This window comes from Xylocopa sonorina, chromosome 5 (genome assembly GCF_050948175.1).
Source record: "Xylocopa sonorina isolate GNS202 chromosome 5, iyXylSono1_principal, whole genome shotgun sequence".
Lineage (NCBI taxonomy): Eukaryota > Metazoa > Arthropoda > Insecta > Hymenoptera > Apidae > Xylocopa > Xylocopa sonorina.
This window is the reverse complement of record NC_135197.1, coordinates 4,109,916-4,133,887: the sequence shown is the minus strand read 5'-3', so window position 1 is coordinate 4,133,887 and position 23,972 is coordinate 4,109,916. Positions and strand designations below refer to the sequence as shown.

At 41.6% G+C, this 23,972-nt stretch overlaps 3 protein-coding genes across 4 annotated transcripts; 2 read left to right on the top strand and 1 right to left on the bottom strand.

Annotated features, from left to right (window-relative positions):
* Positions 1-263: 263 nt before the first annotated feature.
* LOC143423806 (chitin-binding domain protein cbd-1) lies at positions 264-3,286 on the top strand. Its single transcript, XM_076895388.1, has 2 exons — positions 264-315; positions 633-3,286. The coding sequence occupies exons 1-2, from the start codon at positions 309-311 to the stop codon at positions 3,284-3,286; spliced, it is 2,661 nt and encodes an 886-aa protein (XP_076751503.1). The 5' UTR covers positions 264-308.
* Positions 3,287-4,134: 848 nt separating this feature from the next.
* On the top strand, positions 4,135-23,209 carry LOC143424080 (SEC23-interacting protein). 2 transcript variants are annotated; one of them, XM_076895888.1, is made up of 9 exons: positions 4,135-4,338; positions 16,561-17,022; positions 17,269-18,938; positions 19,203-19,688; positions 19,983-20,133; positions 20,356-20,792; positions 21,024-21,381; positions 21,501-21,825; positions 22,225-23,209. In XM_076895888.1, the coding sequence occupies exons 1-9, from the start codon at positions 4,206-4,208 to the stop codon at positions 22,475-22,477; spliced, it is 4,275 nt and encodes a 1,424-aa protein (XP_076752003.1). In that variant the 5' UTR covers positions 4,135-4,205; the 3' UTR covers positions 22,478-23,209. The 2 variants fall into 2 exon arrangements, with proteins under 2 accessions (XP_076752003.1, XP_076752002.1); XM_076895887.1 differs by having other exon boundaries at positions 19,956-20,133.
* Positions 4,952-15,563, bottom strand: LOC143423805 (uncharacterized). Its single transcript, XM_076895387.1, has 13 exons — positions 15,295-15,563; positions 15,067-15,155; positions 14,902-14,990; positions 14,689-14,832; positions 14,472-14,601; positions 12,750-12,959; positions 8,874-8,971; positions 8,455-8,745; positions 6,794-7,131; positions 6,127-6,286; positions 5,765-5,891; positions 5,464-5,637; positions 4,952-5,389 (listed from the first exon to the last, which is right to left on the bottom strand). Exons 1-13 carry the CDS (start codon positions 15,561-15,563, stop codon positions 5,202-5,204), a joined length of 2,307 nt encoding a protein of 768 aa, XP_076751502.1. The 3' UTR covers positions 4,952-5,201.
* Positions 23,210-23,972: the final 763 nt, after the last annotated feature.

Below are 23,972 nucleotides of genomic sequence, written 5' to 3'. Positions count from 1 at the left end.
AATATATTATGGACATGCGCGCACCTTGCATCAAAATCATATTGCTGATAATAATCAACAATTAGTACTATTGCGCTTCCTAGCGCATAAAACATTTTATCGTTAGATTTATCACAACATACTAAGATTGATAACCGTTAGCATTGATAGTTTATTAAAAAATTTATAACAAGTACATATATAAGGCACAGAACTACCGCAAAGGATACAAACGAGTGATAGATATTCAGGAGGGAATAAAGTAATAGACAGTTACATTGACACATTTGGGAATTCAATCCATAGAACTTCTGATTTCCTTGACGAGGATGAAGCGTAAGTCAACATTTGTAATCATTTGGAAACGTTTCAGATGGTTTTCTTAATAATATTTAAGAGCTTTCAAAATGATAAACAGATACAACTTTTATTTCTTATAATTCGGATATATACGTATCGCTTTAAGCTAAGCTATTTTTACGATCGATTTCATGTATATACATTAAAGAATATCCATAATTATTCGAAAATGCGGATCAAATCACTCCATAACATTAGTCGCAGTGAGCTAAAAGAAATTTGCGTACTTCAAATTTAACGCAACTTAACAGGATATATATTGTAACACCAATGAAGATCGAATGATTTTTCAGCATCAATTGTGGTGGCACTTGCCGCTGTACTGGTGGTCTCCGTTTCCGCCAGTGATCCACCTCGATGTCCGGACTTCGATGGAGACGATTTGGTTCTACTTCCAAATCCAGATGACTGCACAAAGTATTATGTTTGCAACGATGGTCATCCAATTGCAATGAATTGCAGCGAAGGACTTATCTTTGATACCAAAAGAAAAGTGTGCACCTGGGGGAATGTAAAAACATGTACAGTTCGACCAGACAACAAACCTTCCACCGCAGGAAGTCCTACGTCCACAGAAGCAACTATTGAGTTGTCCACACCAGACATACCCCGTGTTGCATCCGAGGCCGGAGTCCAGTGTCCACCCCATAACGGAGTAGATGTTACGCTGCTTCCAAATCCGAACGACTGTACGACATTCTACTACTGCGAGGAAGGCGTACCGATCTTAACGAAATGCAGTGCAGGACTTACCTTCAATCCTGTTCGCAAAGTATGCGAGTGGGGAAATTCGCAATGTGCAAATCGTCCTGCAGACTCATCTGCTTCACCACCAACAACTCGTTCACCATCCACATCTCTGCAAACAGAACCATCAAATACTCCAAGACCGGCCCAAAATCAAGTCCACTGCCCGGCACATAACAGAGGTCAAGTCATTCTACTGCCAAACGAGAACGACTGCACGTCGTTCTACTCTTGCAACGAGGGTACGCCAATTTTGATGAAGTGCGGTGAAGGACTCGTCTTCAATCCTCAAGAACAAGCGTGCGATTGGGGAGATGTGCAATGCAGAAATCGCCCTACAGCAGCACCTCGTCCTCCACCACCACCCTCACCTTCGCAACCAGAATCATCAAGTACTCCAAGATCAGCCCAAGGTCAAGTCCACTGCCCGGAACATAACAGAGGTCAAGTCATTCTACTGCCAAACGAGAACGACTGCACGTCGTTCTACTCTTGCAACGAGGGTACGCCAATTTTGATGAAATGCGGTGAAGGACTCGTCTTCAATCCTCAAGAACAAGCGTGCGATTGGGGAGATGTGCAATGCAGAAATCGCCCTACAGCAGCACCTCGTCCACCACCACCACCCTCAGCTTCGCAACCAGAATCATCAAGTGCTCTAAGACCGGCCCAAAATCAAGTCCACTGCCCGGCACATAACAGAGGTCAAGTCATTCTACTGCCAAACGAGAACGACTGCACGTCGTTCTACTCTTGCAACGAGGGTACGCCAATTTTGATGAAGTGCGGTGAAGGACTCGTCTTCAATCCTCAAGAACAAGCGTGCGATTGGGGAGATGTGCAATGCAGAAATCGCCCTACAGCAGCACCTCGTCCTCCACCACCACCCTCACCTTCGAAACCAGAATCATCAAGTACTCCAAGATCAGCCCAAGGTCAAGTCCACTGCCCGGCACATAACAGAGGTCAAGTCATTCTACTGCCAAACGAGAACGACTGCACGTCGTTCTACTCTTGCAACGAGGGTACGCCAATTTTGATGAAATGCGGTGAAGGACTCGTCTTCAATCCTCAAGAACAAGCGTGCGATTGGGGAGATGTGCAATGCAGAAATCGCCCTACAGCAGCACCTCGTCCTCCACCACCACCCTCACCTTCGAAACCAGAATCATCGAGTACTCCAAGATCAGCCCAAGGTCAAGTCCACTGTCCGGAACATAACAGAGGTCAAGTCATTCTACTGCCAAACGAGAACGACTGCACGTCGTTCTACTCTTGCAACGAGGGTACGCCAATTTTGATGAAATGCGGTGAAGGACTCGTCTTCAATCCCCAAGAACAAGTGTGCGATTGGGGAGATGTGCAATGCAGAAATCGCCCTACAGCAGCACCTCGTCCTCCACCACCACCCTCATCTCTACCAACATCCACTCCTCTACCACCCTCATCTCTACCAACATCCACTCCTCTACCAACATCCACTCCTCTACCAACATCCTCTCTACCAACATCCACTCCTCTACCAACATCACCTTCGTTACCTCCACTAACAGAACCATCAAGTACTCCAAGACCGGCCCAAGATCAAGTCAAATGTCCGGCACATAACAGAGGTCGAATCATTCTCCTGCCAAACGAGAACGATTGCAGGTCGTTCTACTTTTGCGTCGAGGGTAGGCCCATTTTGTTAAAATGCATTGCAGGACTCACCTTCGATCCTGACAGAAAAGTGTGCACTTTGAGAAATGTGCGATGCAGAAATCGCTTTGCAGCAGCAATTCCTTCTGCATTACCTTCCACCACACCACCTCCCTCCGCAGGACCTTCAACACCGCAACCAGAAACTACTCCAGGACCATCTGAAGTTCTACCTAAATGTCCACCTCATAATGGACCTGATGTCACTCTCCTTCCAAATCCAGATGACCCAACAACATTCTACTCCTGCGATGAAGGAGTACCAATTTTAATGCACTGCGGTGATGGACTTATCTTTGATCCCACACATAGAGTATGCGAGTACAGCGCAGTAGGAGGGTATAAACATGATGCAGAATCATCTCGACCTACAAGACCACCTCACTCTACTCCTTCACACGATCACGATCATCATCATCATCATCATAATCATACAAGAACTTCCACGGCGGCATCAACCACTTCTACAGCAGCCAGTTCTATAGGAACTGCAGGGCTATAGAGATCCAGGAATTTCAACGAAACTATCGCCTTGTATATAAACGAAATTAATACTTCGAGAACCATTAAGCCTGAAATTTACAAGGTACAAGATTATAAAAACTAATAAAAACAAATGTAATCTAATTCGATACAGCGATTGTTGGTTGCAAGTGAAAATGTAAAGTAACGTATGTAAATATAAATAATAAATACTACATATTCTGCAATTTTAATAAAGGAAAAGCTTTTAAACCTCTATTGTATATCATCATATTATATATCATTTTTATATTTCCCGCTTTAGAGGTAAGCGAGAGAAAGATATATAAGAAAGCTATAAGAAAGAGTGAGACAGATGATATCGTCACTACTCCAGAACCCGTAACGCCGTCTCTGTGAGAAGTGCTCAAACTGGTCGCATATCATTATCGACAGCGAAGTAAATTACTGAAGAACTACTGGCGCCTATTATCTTAATGTATTTATTATAAGAAGCATTATAACAAATGTTAGTAAATCTAGTATCACGTTAAATGGATAAAGCACTATTTCAACTATTCCGTGCAGAATCGGTAATATCGGTAGCGGCACTAAAATGGTACAGGGATTCTAGAGCATCGAATTTTGGTGACACGTTTCTTGCATTTACTAGAATGAAACCAAAAGTGTAGATCCCTACTCTTATTAGATATAACCGCTTAGCGCAGCATTTTGTCTGCGGACTACGAAGTTCCGGTACAAGCATGTTGCCGTGTCTAGTGATATAATTCCACTAGCTTGTAGAAGACTGCGCGCGACCTCTACTTTTATCGCAGACGTGGCGATTCAAGTCCAATGTTCGTAGTCTATGGTAGATTGGCAGTGTTTTGCAATTCGTAGTTTAGTAATCTTTGGATGGCAGTGTTTTCGAGCCGCGTGGTGCCAACGTCACTGTAAACATGAGCGGTGCATCACGTAAAGTGAAAAATCCATTGTTATCAGCGGCTGGTGAAGGGTTTCCGTTCGAAAATTACGCCGAGAATGCACTTTTGGTGCCTATTACGCCTGCCACACCTGCGGTACTCCGCGATGGTGAGTCTGTTAACGAAACACCTGGGTGGGGCTTTCGCAGGCTCATATTTTCACAATCTTGTTGACACGTGACAATGTGTATGGATGACATTTATCGCGAAACTAATCGATATCGCATACGTTTCCATGTTCGTTTTATTTATTTACACTCGCACTGTTATACGAGTCATACATAACCATCATTCTGGCAAACATCTGTGCATGCGTATATTGTTTCTGTCGAATGCGAATCACTGATCTTCCACTTGTGCTCCAGTCTAATTATTTTATTATTGTACTTAATCCACCTGTGTATGTTACAAAATAAATGTAACCGCTTATCAAACCCTTGGCACTTCCTACAAAACATAAGTCTGTGTTGTGTTTAATCTTGTGTGCCGCTATATACAGTGCAGCATATAATTGTAAAATAAAAAGACATCTTTGTTCTCTTGATTCTATCAAGTTAAAAGTCTGTGCACTATTAAAAAATACGTATCGAACGAAACGTAGGCAACTTATAATTATACATATTGTTTTACAATCTGTTTCAATTACTCGTTTCCTCTTTAAGCATTTTAAATAAAATTACTGCAATTGTACGTAGGAACATAACACGAAAAATGATCAACAGTAATTTGTGTGTACTAGGTATTTAGGAGAACGATTTCGCCATAGAAATATAAATGTGTAGAGGCAGTTGTTCCACGAGAACTGGCTCCATTTATAACTCTAGATGGCACTAGATAGAGCGACTTTCTATTGGACGCCCACTGTCGCGCGTTTATTCAAAATGTATTCCATATAAATGCAACTAAATTGTGACCATTAATGGATACAACAAAAATTGGACGTACATCATACATTATGTTTACAATAAAGCGTTAAAAATTAGTCCTTTCTGATTGCGCAGGGGGTCTAGATCCATATCGTTGCGTATAAGGTAAATCGTGACTCTTTCTTCGTCGTACGCAGTATGCGATTAAAATAACGACCAAAACAATTAATAACAATACGAACAACGTTCCCACAGTGATAGTCGCGATTTCTGCTTCTGATAAATTGTTCCATGCTAAAACAAATCACATTTATTAAAGAAAAGAAAAGTAGGAAGAGCATCAAATGATCTAATCACGTAACAATTACCTGTGACATCTATTGTTACGCTGTTGTAATTATCCAGTAAATCAATTGCCGTAATTTTGACCGTCTTATCGCAACAGGTAGCAGAGTAATAAAATGTTAGAGGACTTCGTGTGCCACTAATAAACTCCGTGCGCGGGTAAATATTGTTCGTCGATGTAATGACACGTTTTAAACCTGCAAAATTTGATCACGATACCATATGGATGTACTTTGGGGCGCAAATGAACGCGGTTTCATTGCTACCAGAATGGCAGCAAACTTATTGGGGATTGTAGCCTTTTAAAAATCTCAACTCGAATACCTGAATCGTAGTCCTGAATCTTAATGTCGACGCTCCAACTGGACTTATAGCATTGATCTTTAGCCAACTTCCCAGCGCAATTGTTGTTGAACGAATATTCGACCGTTGGTTTCACATCGTCGGTTAACTGAGCATCGAAACCATTAACAAAAGTTATAACAAAATTGAACGCGAGTAATATGAAAAGGTATATATATATTTATTTATTTGTATTGGTAAAGATATTTGTATCGACACAAATGATATTCAGCGACGAAAGACTTCGATTATTGATTAATAAACTTGAAGATCAATGAAATTACATCGCGATTGTTAGAATCTGGTTAGTCGTCTTCCTAATTTGGATATCTCGCTGCGATTACCTTCGAAAGTGATCCTTGTACGTACAGGTAGACAGATTTTTCCTTAATTTCCGTACCCAAAATGAATAACGTGACTGTGTTAGCCGTGTCTGGTGCAGCATTTTTGGGTACAATCAAATCGATCGCCACGTTGCTCATTTGTCCGGGATAGATCCATGCGCTGCACGTGGTGCATAAATAATGAGTAAATTATGAATAAATTGTTATTGGATCATAAGTATTCGACTACAGTAATTTCGTGACTTACGACGAGAAAATAATTCAGAATAATGTTTATATACATTCTCGTCCGTAAGTATCCGTAGATACTGTACTTATGGATTACAATCATTTATCTGTTTCTAAATAAAAGTAATTTTTATTGAATATGTAGTTATAGTAGGGGATATACAGAGCATATTAAATATGATAAAATCTTGTGATAGTCTCGCGACAACATTTTGTAACGTTTATTTCTTAATTACTCCCCAAATTGATTTTAACATCATCCATAATTGTTTTCTCATACGTAGCTAACAATGAAAAATCAGCAATACAAGCTATTAATTTTGATTTATACATGTCTGCCGTAATTATACTGTTTATTTTGATAAATAAAGCCGTAAGTCGACGAGTGACTGTAATCGAATAAAATATGAACACTTTTGTGATCGCATCAGCAGCTCACTATTGCGGTTGAACATTGTACACACTGAAAGGTGTACTCTTTACTCTGAACGCGTATCTGACTGGCAGAACGCAATTGTTCAATACATCGAACACTACTCTGTGGATCGTTCCCGGTGTGACCAGCAAATTGCTGTCCCTGTTCACTTCAATTAACATCTTTTTCTCCTCGACGTTCTGATTCACGTAGCTTAGCATCTCTTCGGAGAATTGTCGATCGTCCAGAGTTTCGATCATTCTCGTCGATATATTAATGGTCTTATGCGTCGACGCGTCGATCTCAACATCGAAATTCTCGATCGATCCTGTCGGCGATTTCGTGCGATGCCTTCCTTGCTCCTGAATACAGAAAATTGGGCGACGAATGGAGCATCTTCGATGTTCGATTCGTTATACAACGCGTAATCTTTCTCTATGCAAACGTATCATTTTATACAAGCAGAATTGTTCAGAAGTGTTCAGAATTTGTATAAAAGAATCAGTGGTGTTACGCATGATTGTCATTATCATCGATTCGTTGTTAATTGACGTTATAGCGCGCACGAGATATAACGATTATAGCATGCATTAAAACGGAGTAATAACTTTGATCAACACGTGCAAATATACTCGATTAGTATTTGCTTTTGATTAGTTGTAGTATAGTCTATGATCCATGACCCATGAAGGACTTTGTACACGTGGTATTCGTGCGAGAAGGATATTTTCAAAGGCTAAAATGGAAGGAACGAATTAAGAGCAATAAAATCGTGCTAATCTTGCAGGAGAACTGGTTGAAAAATCTGTCTGGTATCTGTGCACCAATGGCAATTAATTAATTCTAGTAGCTAAAGTCCATGTGACTCATGGACTTCTCTCGATTCACATGGTACTTTTTATACGTTCTCTTTTCAATTTAAATAAAATGCTAATTCTTTTAAAATTTTTTTTAAAACGATCTTTGATACAACAACTACTACTATTCTACTGTTCTATTTTATGCATACTCATAGTAAGTGAAATAATATGGAATTTGAACGTTGGATTTTAAAATGTATGCGCAAACGTGAAAAATAGTTTCCGCAAAATTTGTGCTACAAGTCATTGATATTAATTTTCGAACTGTGCTTTATGCCCTGGGAAATGTCGATATTCACGAAAACAAAGATTTTTCAGACATTCTGTTTTCTTCACAAACGAAGAGAAGAATAGAAGAGATGAAAGTACTCTGTTTAAACGTTTGAAGGTTCGGTTGGCGATCAAGAGTAACAAATAAGCGTAATTTCAGACAAGTATTGTGCAATTAAAAGTTATTACGTACAGTACAGTATGCGTTTTCTACGTCTTACGTCTGATGTCAGACTTAAGTATGTTTTAATGTTTCATTGTAATCATTGACTCATGCTTGTCTCACTTACGAGTTAAAGGAACGTAATATCGTTTCGCATATAATTAGTTGCATTAAATCTTTATTTTCGAAGGGCTGAAAGTGAAGCACACGCGTTCATTTCCGAGGTATCTCTATCTTTTCAGTAAACTCCTGTTCACGTTTTTATGTGAATTCATTTCCAATTGGCGAGTGTGAAATTAATTTGTATAGATAGCGCAGCTTTTATGTTAATGACTTTTATAAGGATCGCAGTACTAATTTGATTAATATTGTCAGAAATTTCATTTTCTTACCTCTGCCAATGACACCTTTCCAAACGATTTTTCATTGGAAACGTTCGTTGAAATTGATACAGTTTTATTGGCAGTAGTGAAGGTAATATATTCAACGAAGTTGACAGGCACAACTTCAGTATTAGACGAGACGATTGATGACTTTTCTTCTTTCACTCGGTTATCTCCCTCTGTGTCTTTCGAGTGACGTTTGAATGGCTTTTCACGAATTAACTCGATGTTCTCCGCTAACTCAGCAGTGGCTGGTGCATCCAAATTTTGTTGCTCAATTGCAATTACCTCAGAATCGTTCTGAAAAGATTCGTACATCATTATGTGCCCGTGTAAATCTATTGTTTATTATTTATTATTTAACGTTTTATTTAACGAAGATGCGTTATATAGAAGAATCGAGTCTGAATATTCGATTTTTGCATTACCTTTGCGTCATCGTTATACATTTTGTCACCTAATGCCACATTGTCCTTTATTTGAATGTTCGAATAGTATTTTGCAATTGCCTCGTCGTTGGAGTTTTCTGGAAGAAAACATTTTCTAGCGAGCATGAATATATTCTTCACTCGATATTTTGAAACGGTTATTTAATTATCTCTTTTATCTGATAAACTTTTATTATTAATTATCTCTTATCTAATAAACTCTGTGGGAGTTCAATCATTTGTATTGGCAATCAATCAAGCATAAAATTCATTTGTCAGAGGTAAGTATGTATGTTGAAATTTGTGTTATTGTAAAGTAAACATTCACTATGACGAACTCGTAACTATTATATATACTATATCTGTGTAGTAAACGATTTGAACAACGTAGTAAAATTGAATAATAAAAATTGTGATATCGTGATTTTTACGGCAGCGTTGCAAGCTGCGACCGTTCTAATTTTTTCAAACAATTATCGCGTTGATTTGGAGAGTATGCATTTTTAGTTGCCTATCTAATCGCGCAAACAGTTCGGCCAGTGTAAATATTTTCTTCACATTATTGTCATTGACCTTTTTCGTCATTGGGAATGTTAAACAATCACGTCAATGATTGTAATATGTGTCGACTAAAATTATACTAGAGATAACATATAGAGATACATGGCGAATATAGTGCGTAAAGAAGCAGAAATGTCTAATGAACGGTTTTCAACCGCGCAACAATGTGAGCACGTCTAGAGTTGAACATTTAAAATACACTGCCAATTAGGACATTAAAAGTGACGCGCTATTTTTACACCATTTCTTTCTCAGTTGCACTATGCACGAATTGGAACTATCGAATTGCCAATTGTAAATCTCGTTTCTGTAATGATTAATTAATTGATAGTCACTCGCACCTCAGCTAGATGCTTATTCGTACACGATTATATTGGTATACAAAAACCAGTTGATTCCCTTCAACGACTGAAGGAAATGAGATATATCTTGGACAGCAGAATTAATGTTGTTAATGCACCGTTAATGCCATGAATCTTAGCCAACGAGCATAAGCTGAACGGTATAATATGCTCGACGCCAACAGGTTGACACGTTGATCACGTAGACGAGCACAAAATCGGATGCAAAATGCACGGTCAAGATACATGTCTCGTTAATAATAGAGCACTGCATGTACGGTCCGCCTTATGAACAACGAGCGTGGATTCGTCTTTGCCAGAAAGTGTGTAGTTTCGCATGTGCATCTAAAAGTGAACGCGCGCTGCTCGTTTTAGTTGAGTTAATGTGATTGAACATATGTAATTGAGATGAAAGGTGTACGAATGACATACAAGCTTTAATTTTCTTGCTATACCCCATTTACGCGTCGTTTAGCAAAATTCAATACTGATTCTCAGTAAAATGCACAATTTGCTTTACCCTCGATTCTGTTAGACAAATCGTATTGTTCAAGTAAATCGAACAACGTGAATTCGCCTTGAAGTGTCCGCTAGGCAAAATTAAAAGTCGATGTACATCGTTCGCTTTTAAGCTTGAATTGTATCAATTTCCCTTAAAACTAATCAGAGTCGAGGCAAAGTGTTCGAGCGCGTTTCTACCGTTTAATTCTGTGTCGAATCGTCGAAATCAACCCCCTCGCTCGATCAGAGCGAACAACCGTGCGGTCTCGCCTCGACTCTTCCTAGTTCCGTATCATTTTCGCTCTTGATTGTGCGAGATTCGCAGAAACGATGCAAAAGCAGCGCGAAGAAAAACTCGCGAATCTCTCTCTGCTCTCTTCCGGTATTCCGCGTGCGTCAGCCAAACGCACGAGCCGCCGACCAAAGGGCAGTTAGCTCGTCGGCGTCTATTGCACAACCGTTCGTATCTGCGAGCCAGAAAGCCAGCGGCTCGCTTGGCAGTTGTCAGATGGACGAGGCGTCGCGAGCAACTCTCGGACGTGACAGAACCGTGGAAACGTGCGCGACCTCGCTGTTGCTCGTTGACAGCTCGCGATCCAGTTCTAATCCCCGTCGAACGATGTCACACGTCGTGGTCTACTATCGCCAACCCGTGGCGTAGGCCCCAGAAGTTCCTCTTTAGGTAAGCCCTCGACGATCGTCTCTAATCACCGCACGTTTTATGTAATTGCAGATAGGTCGTTGCGTTTTCGATGATTGATGAGATTTATCTCGTTTAAATATTGACAGTGTACTCGCACAGCGATCTAGATAAGGATTTACATACGAATCTCTGAATTTTAGTGCCAATTCTTTTCTTGTACGATGATACATCAAGATCTTTGTTACGTTGGAAAAATTGAGAATTGTTCTTCTGTAGATTAGCACGGAATTTTTTTTGTACTTAGTAATCAGATGGATAAGCTGTGTAATCAGGCTTCGATTATATTTTGCACAATTTTTTTCTTGTACAAAGATATTGCAACGGAAGTTCGCCAGCATTGAAGTCCACTTGTAAATATGCATATAACTTCGGAAAGAATATTTTCAATGAAAGTTCAGAGATCGCTGTGCATAAGTAGTTTTTTTTTTGAACCACTGTATTTGCTAGTTGATTTTTAATCATTCGTAACGACGAGTTCACTCGTTTCCTCGTCCTCGTAATTCATCTTCAAGGCTAGCTTTACACTAGTTGTACAGCAGTTGGTTCAGTGTAACACCTTTGAAGATGGTTTTGACGTCTCAACCGATTTGTTATTGACTTTGTTTATTACACAAGGGCGTGTGTTGGTGGTAGATACATTCGATTCTCTATAAACGATTGTCGATACACGTCGGATGCATGAATTGTTCCGTATTGTAAACAGCCTCGTTATTATTCGCTCGTCGATGATGACGTTACGCCTACTGTTCGTGGAAAGTATTGCATAATTCACGTTCCGCTTTTTTAGTTTAATATCTATCGAAGAGATACGTTTTTATGCACCGCCCGCTGGGTGTGTGTATTTATATATATTTATTCTTTCATAATCGAAAATTTTCCGTTTAGAACACGCGATACGGTTACATTGATCATTTGTTATTGCGCTGATCGTAATTTATTAACCTTTCTCGAGCAATGAGTGGTTCATTATCTAAATGACGGAGCAGATTTTTCATGGTTTTTATGGCAATTTATAACGAATTTAATTGATCGATTGCGTCCTCTCCTTTCTACATTTATCGGAAGAAGCCGGAAGTTTTCTTTACGGATAACTCTGAGTCTACAGCGTCTTCGTTATTGACAATCTGCAATTGTAAACGTGTTATTGTTACACTTTCGAAACACTTGTTGTTCACGGTTTAGTACGCTGTTATCTAACTTTAATTGCTGCCTTTTCCGTAACGTTACATGAACTTCTTACTTTAAATTCTGTTCATCTTTCTCTTCGCATGTAATTCCATTTTTCCAGCTAAGAAAAGTATTACATTTCTCTTTCGTAAAACAGAAAACATTCACAATTTTATAATAAGACTCCACTCGACACTATTGACAAACTCCTCTGTTTTCATCGAGACGATATCTCCGTTCTCTCCGTCATATCTTTTTATAGGGAAGGAAAAAAGCTGTGTCACGAGTCACGAAATATTTTTCATTAATTTGTTCGCTTCCACGAACATTGAAGAGCGATAAAAGAAATATCATTAAAGAATCAAAATATGCAAATGTACATCGCAACGATGAAACAAAATTAGCATTGACGCATCTTCGTATGGTCCTAAACAGGATCCTCCTGTTACAAGCCACTAAATCCATCAAGTCTTTCGTTCGGTCGATCGCAACAATTTTTCATTAAAAAAAATCACAGGTAAAGAAACAAATACGATTATATAATCCACAGCAAGGAAAAGCAGTTCTTTTATAACATAAATTGTAAATAGGAATTGTACTCACCCTTCAGCCATGGATCAGGAAAGAACAACTTCCTCGCATCGTTCACCCCAACGAAAGCCTCCACGAAGAGGCGATATTTCGAATCGTCCTCCCCTAAGAGCTTCATCCTCCACTCGCCAGATGGAGCGTTTCGCGTGTCGATTCTCACCCCGTCCGCGGCACCCTTGCGCACCCAAGACATCGCAGTTCCGTGGCTGGGCGCTGTTGCGTCTGTTAAGTAGAATAAGCCGATCTACATCGCGCTGTCCTCGCGAGCACCTCGCACGTCCAGACTCGATCATCGTGTGAAAAAAATTCGCGAAACATGCGAGGAACACGACTTCGTCCAACGATTTCGTTCACGAGCATTCTCGTCGCGTTGGAACGTGTGCGCGCGTGATACAGCCAACGGATTGGCGCACCAGAGGGGTGGCTCGGCTCCTCGTTTGATGTAAGACGGCCGTTTGGGGTTGGTGCAATGCAACGAAAGCGGACGGAATCCTCCGAGACGACGAGGCGGTCGATAGACCATGAATGGTAGGGTGTTACGAAGGTTGATCGCGAACTCGCGAGAAATAAGGGGATGAAACGTTGGTCCGTAGATTTCGAGACCAGTTCTTCATGCGGTGAACGGGTGGATTGGTCTCATTTTCTTTTTGTGGAGACTTTTTGCGTTACTTTTGTGTTTCTGGGTAACGAAATGATTTAGGGTAAGTATATTTGGAGATTTGACAGAGTAGGACTTTTGATGATAGACCTTTAATATTGTAGATTTTTCTATATAACTTTCGCTTGTAAAATTTCATTGTTGTTACATTTTTCTCGAAATGAATTGCAATATCGTTTCCATTTGATCGAAGGAATTCCGCGAAGTTATTAATTATTTATATCGTCGTGTCAATGTTTCTGATGGTTTAGGTCGATCAAATGTTTTATTCTCGTCACGACTGTTTTTTTCTCGCTTCGCGTTTGTATGAAACGTTTCATGTACATACAAATGATGATTAGTTATGAATAAGTGCAATCAATCGTGCAATTAATTAAGGAACTCATGTAAAAGTTCATGGTTTTATAACGACAGGGTATACTATTCAGTCTATACATAATTGCAAGCAGAGTATAATAATTACAAAGTTAAAGTTGTTCGTTACTGTTCATAGATGCATAGGGTATAGTAAAGTGGATTAACTAACTTGTTTATTAATTTACACAGTGAACTCGATAAAAAACTGACTATTTAGTTAAATTTTTACGAAATTGTTCAGAAATATTCTATTATTCTGAAAGTACATAGAACATTTTCTTTATGAAAAAGTTGACAAGTATTTTCAAGCTCATCTCTCTGCTCGCAGACTTACTATTCATGGACAAGCATATTAATTCATTGAGACAGCAACGATACAAGTTTCCCTTACAATTATAGCTCGCGCATCACATTTCATTGCCGCAACCGATATTAATTATGTTTCACGCGAAATGGATGCGCTTGTAACCGGACAATGAACACGGACGTGAAATTTGTCAAGTGCTATTAATTCATGCACAAGCCTACGTATCGGGCGTCGGAAATTATTTTTAGCTTAGAACACACGTAGTATTAAAACACGTGGCTCGAGGTGTAATATTCGTACGTAAACCAATTTACTTCCCGTCGATCAATTAATTTAATATTATTTCGACCCACGAATCGCTTTCAGCCAAACGATTTTAAAAGATTCGATCAAATTTTAAAGGGAAACTTACCTACGGGCATCTGAAGTAACACGCTCGAGACGTTCCCATCGATGTCTATGATGATTCGATGGACAGTGTTGTTCACTGTGAATTTCGTTTGCGTTTGTTTGCTCAAGTTGTATTTCTCTGCTATTTTTATCTGCAGAAAGAGAAATACGTCAAGCTTGTCGAATTCAACCAGTTCGCACATGGTTTAGTTGTAAAAAAGGATATTTGTTATAGTTACAGGAATTTTTAGATCAGAGTTGGTGGATTTGTTGAACACGTTCTCATTCTCTTTGCTGTTCTCCATGTTTGAGTGGAATCTTTTTCTCGCGTAGCCAGTGGTGGTTTCTACATCAACGATGTTACAATCCAGGTCAAGGTAAATCTAAAAGTGTACGAAGATCAAGAATGTGTAATGCTCAGACGATAATGCAGGTCGCGTTCAATTCTGTACCTGACAGTTTTGGGGGTTGATATTCGTAGTTCGTGGATTCGACGGTTCTGCGTCTCCTAGTAATTGGGGATGATTTTTTTCTGGATGACCTGACATGTACAATTAATTGTTATACCAATTAGTAGCTACTAATAAACATAAAGTATCATATACACAATCTTTTACCCGTGACATCGACGCCATTAGCTGTCCAAAAGAGATTAATGTACTGAAAGTTATCCCCGTTTTGGTCGACGCTCTTCTCGATGCAGTACCTTTATAACAAATTGCAAGTTTCACTGTAATTTTCTCCGTTGCAGATCTTGACAAATTATAAGCATAACCAATTTTTCAGACAGTCCATATATATCATTCAAGAAAACTTGATCACGTTAACATTCCCAACTATCTCACCTAGAACATTTGTCCGTAGAAAAGAGCACGATTCCCTCATCACTGAGGTCACTAAATTTCCTAAAGAAATTCGCGTTCACTGGACGCTGGTAATCACCCCATTCTTCTCTGAGTTCCACATTCACGGGTTGCCTCAACAGCTTCCAGCTTTCCCTCCAATCATCGCTCGTAGGACTCCCGTCTGACGCAGCCACGAAAACGATCGTACACTTAATCCACGCGAGGCAACGAATCAAGCAAACGAACCAAAAGCACAGCAGTCCTTTCATGATGCCCTCGCGTACGCTTTGAGACACTTCTCGTTCGAAGACTGGTCGTAAAAATGAGGCAGCCGCTTATAAGGTTCCGGGGCGTAGCCGTTTACAAAAGGGTGAGGTGTCCGTCAATTACGGCGGACGATAACGGCGAATGGAAAAGTAAATCTAGGTGGAAACACGCGGGCCGCGTTGCACAATCGCAGGTGTTTGATGAACAGGATGCGAGACGGTGGTATAGAAATCGGTAACGCGAGAGCTGACAGGATGTCGGCGCCAATAGCCAGCCGGTAAGAAAAGATACAGACCACCCACTTGCCTTCGTCGTCGGGGCTTACACTTCATTGTATCCTGTTCAATATTTACTGTTTTGTGAATAATCCAGCCGAGGTTCCGGGCTATTCAGCCGTCGCGGGATCGTGGATAGTTTCGCGCCTAGAGGTGTTGTAACCGCTAAGTTGGGATTCACCTTGCTCTGCTCTTTTACGTGTTTCAGATAGCAGATTTTCAGGAACTTCGGTCGTTTGCTTCGTTGTTCGAGTTATTTTAAGAAATGAGGCACCATAGTGAGTAATGAAAGTATTGGGATGTATGGCTCGATTAATTTCTTCCTTTATTTCTTGTGGATTTATTTCAAATTATTATTTACGTTGGTACACGTGCAGTTTATGTTCAATAAATTGTAAGGTGTCGGATTTCTGTACGATGGATTGTTTAATATCGCTGAGGAGTTTATCGAACGTTAAATGTAGAGGAGAGCCTCTTCTGATGCGTTATTATTCGATATAATTTTAGTACAAGGACGTTTGTGTAAAGTAACATTTTTTCTTCACTGTAAATAATAGAGATTAGGTAGCTTTTATAATATTTTTTTTTTAAATAGTTGATTTAATATCAAAGCTTCCTTCGACTCGTATTCGTTACGTTCCCATTTACAAATAAATTCTTCAAGAAGAATTCCATAACATCATTGCATTTCAACGAACCGTACGAAATTTTCCATTGTTTTCAGATGCTGAATTGGACAACTTCGTAGGACAGGTACCACCTGCCAATTCGCATAACCCAGCTGGACCAGCGACTGCGTCTGACAGTGAATTCACGCCCATATCTCTGATCTCCGAGGAAGCCAAGGCTTCAACGAGCCATTTGACAAAGCAACAAGGCTATCTCACCTCGATTCTATCCTCATTGCCGAATTTGTCTTTGTCGTCGATCACTGGCGACTCCTCGGGTTTCCAGACAAATCAAGGCTTTGAGAAAGTAGCCAGCGTACAAAGTACGAATCCTTATGTGCCTTCACACGACGGTCGCGATTCATTGAGGGACACCTCGCCACCTGTAGTCGCCAATTTCCACGATCCTCGACGCGCGAATTTCTCAGCACCCTCCGAGGTTAACCCCGGAAGTGCCGCGGGTTTGACGGCTCCGCCTCAGTCGGCTGCGCCGCCAGCACCACCCTCGTCTAACAACGGTAAATTATACAAGATTTCTATAAAGATGAAACCACTTCATTGAAATATTTTTTAATCGAAATTGATGTAGTTTTTTTTAATTTTATTATATATCGAGTTCGAATGCAACTTTGCATCTTGAATAATATTTATGTTAGTTGTCGCAGAGAATGACATATTTAGACGATCTTTTTTGTCCTTGTACAACCTTCTACTTTGACAAGTAGATCCTATCAAGTAATGCGTACTTTTTCATTTCCTTTCAGGACACGTTTCATATCGCCTCGGCAACCAGAGACGCCTGAAGTACGCGCCGCCGCCTGACATAACATCCAACACGTCCAAGCCATATTCAACCCCCGTAACTCAACCGCTGTTAACACCGCAAACTGTCATCGCACCACCGACTATATTCAATCCGAACGAATCTGTTACCTCGACTCCAAGTTTCCAGCCTGTCGAGGCGTTGATCTCTACGAATTCACCATCGGTGCAACGTTCCACGCCGGAGTACTTATCCCAGACGAATTCTCTGCAAGAATCCTTCAGGTCTAGTCCAACGGGAGTGGCGACAGGAGTTCCTTACGGTTCCACCGGCACTTCGCGAAGCGTCACACCGCAGAGTCAAAATCCAAGTAACGAGGGGGGTATCCCTATACCTGAGAGGCCAAACATCTCTCTGTCCTGTCGACCGATTTCTTCGCAGCTGCAGGAACCGATCACCCCGCAGAACACTCCTGCTGTCGGTTCTTACTTCGGTTTCGACGCGTACGCGGGTCAACGTGATTTCCCACCTAAGACGATCAATCTAGAAAAAGAAGTAGTTGTAGCAAAGACTTACCCGAATCAGACGAATTCGCTGTCGCCGATTTTAAAAAGCGCGGTGAAAGACAACGCCGAAACGAAACCCACTGTGACCTTCGCCCCGGTTTCCGCGGTTCAAGTCTCGGAGAAGTTGGAGCATCTGCTCGCGGAGCGAAAGGAGGAGTCTCCGGATCTGTCCAGCGACACACCACCGAAAGCTGATGAAATCGCAACAGATAGCCAAACCGTTGCAACTTCCGACGATGTAACATTGAATAGTACTGTGGAAAAGAACGTTTCGTTGGAGCCTGACGTGTTAAACGCGTTTGTTAAACAAGAACCATCAGAGTCAACGCAATCGACGATCGTTTCTGAGGAAGTGGGCGCAACGCGTGATAAGCTCGAGGCATCGCAAAGTCATGGTGTTACAAGCAACGTGCAAGCATCACAATATTATCCAACGCAGTCCTTTGCTTCGAGCGTCAACTTCTTCGCGGCGAAACCGACAGAGCAGAGATCGAGTCTGAACTACCCTCTCGCAACCGCGCCCTCGATGCCCAGCGCCTTGCTTGATCCTCCTCAAAGTTTCCCTCAGCCTGTAAGCGCGTTCTTCGACGTCTCGTCGAGCACTAGTTCGTTCCCGCAGTTTCAGTACAAAGAGAGCACCGCGAAGGCGTCCGTGGACGTAGTCTCGTCGAAGAACGAATTGCAGCAAGTGCCGTTGGGCAGCACGATCAGTGCAAGTTTCGCTGGTCCCGCGTCCAATTCACCGTGGGACGATAGTCGAACCCAGGAGGCTGTGAACGCAGAATGTAACCCGCCGCCACCACCGCTGTTCTTCGATCCCGCGCAATTTCAAAACGAGGTGCCCAAACAGCCGAGCCATCCGCTGTACCAGCCGTACGTTCCCCCCGCGGCGAACACCGCCACGAGTCAGCATTATTTCGCTGGTACCACGCAAACGCACGATCTAACGAGTGGACTCGGCATCGAGTTTCTTAATACGACGCCTGTGATGACAACAGTCCCCGAACCGACTGGTTCGGCTACTTTAAGTCCTGTTCAGATGTCTGTTAATCCGCCGGTTGGACGCGCCAACGCGGACACCGTGCCTCCTAGTTTGCAGAATTTGGTAAGACGCGCTGCTGACATTTCTGTACGATGCTTCGAGAGTTTCTATTCCTTTACTTCTCCAGGCAAATTTAGAGTGTTTTGCCCTGAATGCCAAGCTTTCGTTTTAAGTTTACATTCAATCTGTGACGAATCTCAAACAATTTAAACTTATAACGCGAAGTACGAGATATCTCGTAGTTGACGGTTTTAGTGTGAACTTTAACAATTTATCTCAAACTCAAAATAATCTTCTATACGTAGATCATTTCGTAATCAATTTCAGGCCGCTGGTCCCACAGACAAACGCATGCAGTACAGAGAGGTGTACCACCATTGGTTCTATCGCAAGAAAGTGGAGCACAAAGTGTTATGGCTACCGTTCTCTATGCAAGACAGCTTACAGCTGGAGGAGGTTCACAATTCGACTGAAATCACTCCTGAAACGACGGTCGCGACCGATGGCGGTCGTTACGACGTCGACATTCTACGACGCGAAAGGTCGCCCGTTTATTGGAGCGGCGAACCGACGGAAGTGAGACGGTGCTCGTGGTTCTTCAAGGGACCCACCGAGTCGAGATACGTCCCTTACGACGAAAGCACTGCCGCTAAACTCGAGGAAGAGTACAAACAAGCGTGTCTCGTGAACAACTGGAATCGCAGGATCGACCTGAGCAATGGCGAATACATTATCTTTCACAGTGCCACGGTTCAACACCATTACTTGCCACCGGTTTTGCCGGAAATGGGAACGGCCTGGGGCAACAGCTCGGTAAATCATCCCTTTAATTTAATCATCGGAAGAGATGTTAAACAAAATGATTGTTAACTTGCATGAAATCACGAGGACGGTTTAATTTCTACTGAATTTATTTTTTATCAGATCCGAATGCACTGTCAAATTTTTTGTTCCGCAGAATATGCATTTCTGTATGCAATGTGAATTTCGTGTACTTACGTTGCGTATGTAGGTTATTTTTTTTGTTGGATTGTTTTAAATTATAGTTTTGCTAGAAGCATTAAATCGCAATTTGTACAGGGTTCAGAGGACAGTGCATATTTACAGGGTGCTGGTAGCAAGCCCAGGTTGATTAAAAGGGGCCTTGATGAGTTCCATATCGAAGACGGCGAGCCTGAGAAAGTGGATCATCTGCTATTCGTTGTTCATGGCATTGGGAGCGTTTGCGACCTGAAATTCCGCTCCGTGGAAGAAGTTGGTACGTGATAAAGTATTTTTATGCATATAAACTGTATGCTAATGCTCTTATCTTAAAACGAGCTTTAAGTGACACGAAGCATTATGACACGATGTTCGATCTTATATAAATCGTAACTCCTAATCTTAATCTCATTTGTTCAATTAAATAAGCTCAAACGAGATAGTCTAGAATATGATAGATAAATATGATTTGCGTTAACTCGTAGTTATTTATTTACAGTTGATGAGTTCCGAAGTATATCGTTGCAATTAGTCCAATCGCATTATCGAACAGCCAGCGAGCAAAGGATCGTGAACAGGATAGAAGTATTGCCGATTTCGTGGCACGCGTCGCTTCACTCGGAGGACACTGGGATCGATAAGAAGTTACAGGCAATTACGCTGGAGAGTATACCGAAATTACGACATATCATAAACGGCACGCTGCTCGACATACTTTTCTATACTAGTCCCGTGTATTGCCAAACGATCATGGCAGCGGTTGGAAACGAATTGAACAGGCTGTACTCTCTGTTCAAAGAGAGGAATCCAGATTTCAACGGTGGAATTTATCTGGGCGGCCATTCGTTGGGTAGCTTGATTTTGTTTGACCTTCTATGCCATCAGAAGCCGGAGAACAAGCCGAATGGAGATCAGGCTGATTCCAACGAGGAACAAGTAAGTGGAAGAGTAATATTTTCATAGGAATTATTATGTACGTATTATATATCGCAATGAATCAGTAATTGTGTTATTTATCGTTAATTAATATTCTTGTATCTAGAAACAAGAAATAATAAGTACCATATTAAATACTACGCACTAAATTTTCATTAGAATAATGCTCATAAAATTCTCAATTAACATTAATTTAGCTGGTAACACGTATCCGTTTCTGCTCGAAAACAGGAAGAAACCAGCCCTTCAAAACCGACTGAACGCATACTGAAGCGTCGCCACAGTAAAAAAATTAGCTACGTAATAGGCGCTGCCGGGACAGGCCAGCCTTATATACACTATCCGCAGATACAGTTTCACCCACGTGCCTTTTTCGCTTTCGGTAGCCCTATCGGTATGTTCGTGACAATTCGAGGCATCGATATGCTCGGCGAAGACTTTGAACTGCCGACGTGCCCCGCTTTCTTCAACATATTCCATCCGTTCGACCCTGTGGCGTACAGAGTCGAGGCGCTTATAAACCCAGACGCCCCTAAATATCGACCAAAGTTGATACCACACCACAAAGGACGTAAACGAATGCATTTGGGTAAGCGTTTATTCGTTACCTTCTTTTTTTCTACTATCACAAGCTCTCGTTTAAGTATTCGTATCGCGCTGTTCATTAAAATCGAAACGAATTTCGCAACTTTATCGTGCGCGTTACAGAATTGAAAGATACAATGGCGCGCGTGGGCGCGGATCTGAAGCAGAGGTTGCTCGATTCGGTAAAGAACACGTGGAACTCCGTCTACCAATTGGCAGTGTTCCACAGACCGGATAGTAACACTCTCGAGCGCGAAATTGATAAAGTAGTGGAAGAGCAATTGCAACAAACACCGGTTCCGGAGCCGCAAGCCAACGACGACGGCGGGGCAGAGTTGAAAGTCGGCAAATTGAACGGCGGACGGAGGATAGATTACGTTCTCCAGGAGGCTCCGTTCGAATACATCAACGAGTACATTTTCGCGCTGACGAGCCACGTCTGTTACTGGTTAGTGCAATTTTTATTCTACTTACAATTTGTTACGTCCACCATACTGTCACGAGTGAATTGGTACTTCCATTGTATAAGAAGCATGGATGATCTCTTCAATTAAACAATTAAACAAATAACTATACTTCCTATATATATAATATACATAAATAACGCACGGATCAAATTGAATTGCGAAATTTCAAATCCAGAAGTGCTTCACTTGAGATTTCAAAACAACTTTTGAATTTTTTTGGATACTTTACGGACGATCACGTCCATAAACCTAGTCATGGTCCCAATCGACGTGACAAAATCAAATACGCGGGCCTTAAAACCCCTAAGTCTTTTTTCTTCGCCTACATTATATATTACAATCACATCAAAAGATCTATGAAATTTGTTATTTCTATTTAGGGAGTCCGAAGATACAATACTGTTGGTCTTGAAGGAGATATACAGTTCCGCTGGCATCCAAACGGACGCCCAACATCCACAACAAACGTTAACGATAGAACGAGCGCCACCCTCGCCGTCTATAATCCCACTGTCCACTAGATGCGACGACAAAGCATCCTCGGTGCCTGTTTTAGGAATGGACCCAACCGTTCCCATATCGGAGAAGCTAGTCGGTCCACCGCCCAAGACTGGGTTCGTTAAGAAGTCATGATCGAAAATGAATCGATCAAGCTTCCTCGAAAAGTGTCACAATGTCGGGCGAGACGGTTACGAGGTTCAGAATCTTATTATCGCTACCGATCAGGTTGATGCGGGCGTTGTACCTGACGAGAACGCGAGTTACACACTCTACGAACACTGAGAATCAAATTTTCCCTGTTCCCCAAGAGAGTCACTCTAGATTATCATCGAATTCGCTGTTAGCGTTCGGAAGTATCGCTCGAATTGATTGTTCCTCCGCGTGTTCTCGATTCGTTCAAGGTTCTTGCGGTATTTCGGCCTACGCGGCGAATGTTCAAGCACCCAATCGCCGACAAATCGCATCGCATCTCGCAAAAAAAGGAACGATAACATATATGATCAAAGGATTTAGTTGTTAAGTGGGACGTGGAAGTGATACGTACAAGGTTCAGTCTCTGATTTAATTAAATTAGTATTCACGTCACCTGTTTTCGGTAAGTTTAATGCCTATTACGACGTTTATTTAAAATTTAAGATATATTAAGGTGTGCGGCAAACGGGCAAGCGAACGAACCTGAGAGTTTGTAATACGAAAGGTAGTTAAGCAGATTAATGGTATTGTTTATTGTAAATATATGGTTTATAAATGAATAGAAATTAAATATAGGATATATAAATTTTTTCAAAGCACACTTGCATCGTGAGAGTCGAACTCCGCGTTCTCATTCGTGCAAGAATTTTAATAAAATAACGTATTCTTTTACTCGGCGGAGGTTTCGCAGTCTTTGAACCTTCCCTCTTCCCGATTTTAATTTTCTTACATTCCGCATAACATACATACCTTAGTCCACATTTCAAGTCGACTCCACAGGAGGGAAAATATAAATTTTTAAAAATCGTTACGCTTAGACACGTTTAGTCCGTTTCAGCGAACGCAAACCTGGTAAATGCGAACCTGAAACCCTCGTGCAACGAGAACGACCCTCGCCCCTTTCGCGAAAATCTTGTCACAGCGCTTCTAATCGTCGCACGAATCTTCCATGTTCCCTGGAAACTTCGTCCCGCGGGATCATCGAATGGCGTCAGCTTATCGCGCGAGCAGTCCTCGGTTCGGCTGACATAAAAAAAAAGAAAAAAAATAAAAGAAAAGGGTGGTTTGGCACATGCACGGGTATCACGAAACGCTAATTAATTGCGGCGCAAGTTCGCCGGGGCTCCGTCGCGGGGGCTGCTTTGCATTTTGCGTGCAGGCCCTCGTAAAACTACATGCCTGTCAGCCCGGGCGAATTTCAAGATGATTTATCGCCCCGGCAGAAGCAAGTTTTTCACGATATTTCGTGGCTTTCGCGGAGGCTCTGAAAGACGCGGGGCCAATGCCTTCGCGCATGCAACTGCTTACTTACACGGGGTACCGCTGTTCCTTTTACGCGGCTCGACGCCGCTAATCGGCTCGCGTTCCGTGTCTCTCCCATCTCGGCTCAGCCCGTGGCACAAATGCACACACCCTTTTCTCACCTCCAGGCTCT

Coding starts and splice junctions, on each gene's coding strand:
- LOC143424080 (XM_076895887.1), top strand. CDS start 4,206: ATGAGCGGTGCATCACGTAAAGTGAAAAATCCATTGTTATCAGCGGCT. Junction 17,023..17,268: donor ACCACCCTCGTCTAACAACG/GTAAATTATACA, acceptor ATTTCCTTTCAG/GACACGTTTCATATCGCCTC. Junction 20,793..21,023: donor CTGATTCCAACGAGGAACAA/GTAAGTGGAAGA, acceptor GCTCGAAAACAG/GAAGAAACCAGCCCTTCAAA.
- LOC143423805 (XM_076895387.1), bottom strand. CDS start 15,563: ATGAAAGGACTGCTGTGCTTTTGGTTCGTTTGCTTGATTCGTTGCCTC. Junction 12,960..14,471: donor GTTACTTCAGATGCCCGTAG/GTAAGTTTCCCT, acceptor TCTACTTAACAG/ACGCAACAGCGCCCAGCCAC. Junction 8,972..12,749: donor TCCTGATCCATGGCTGAAGG/GTGAGTACAATT, acceptor GTTTTCTTCCAG/AAAACTCCAACGACGAGGCA.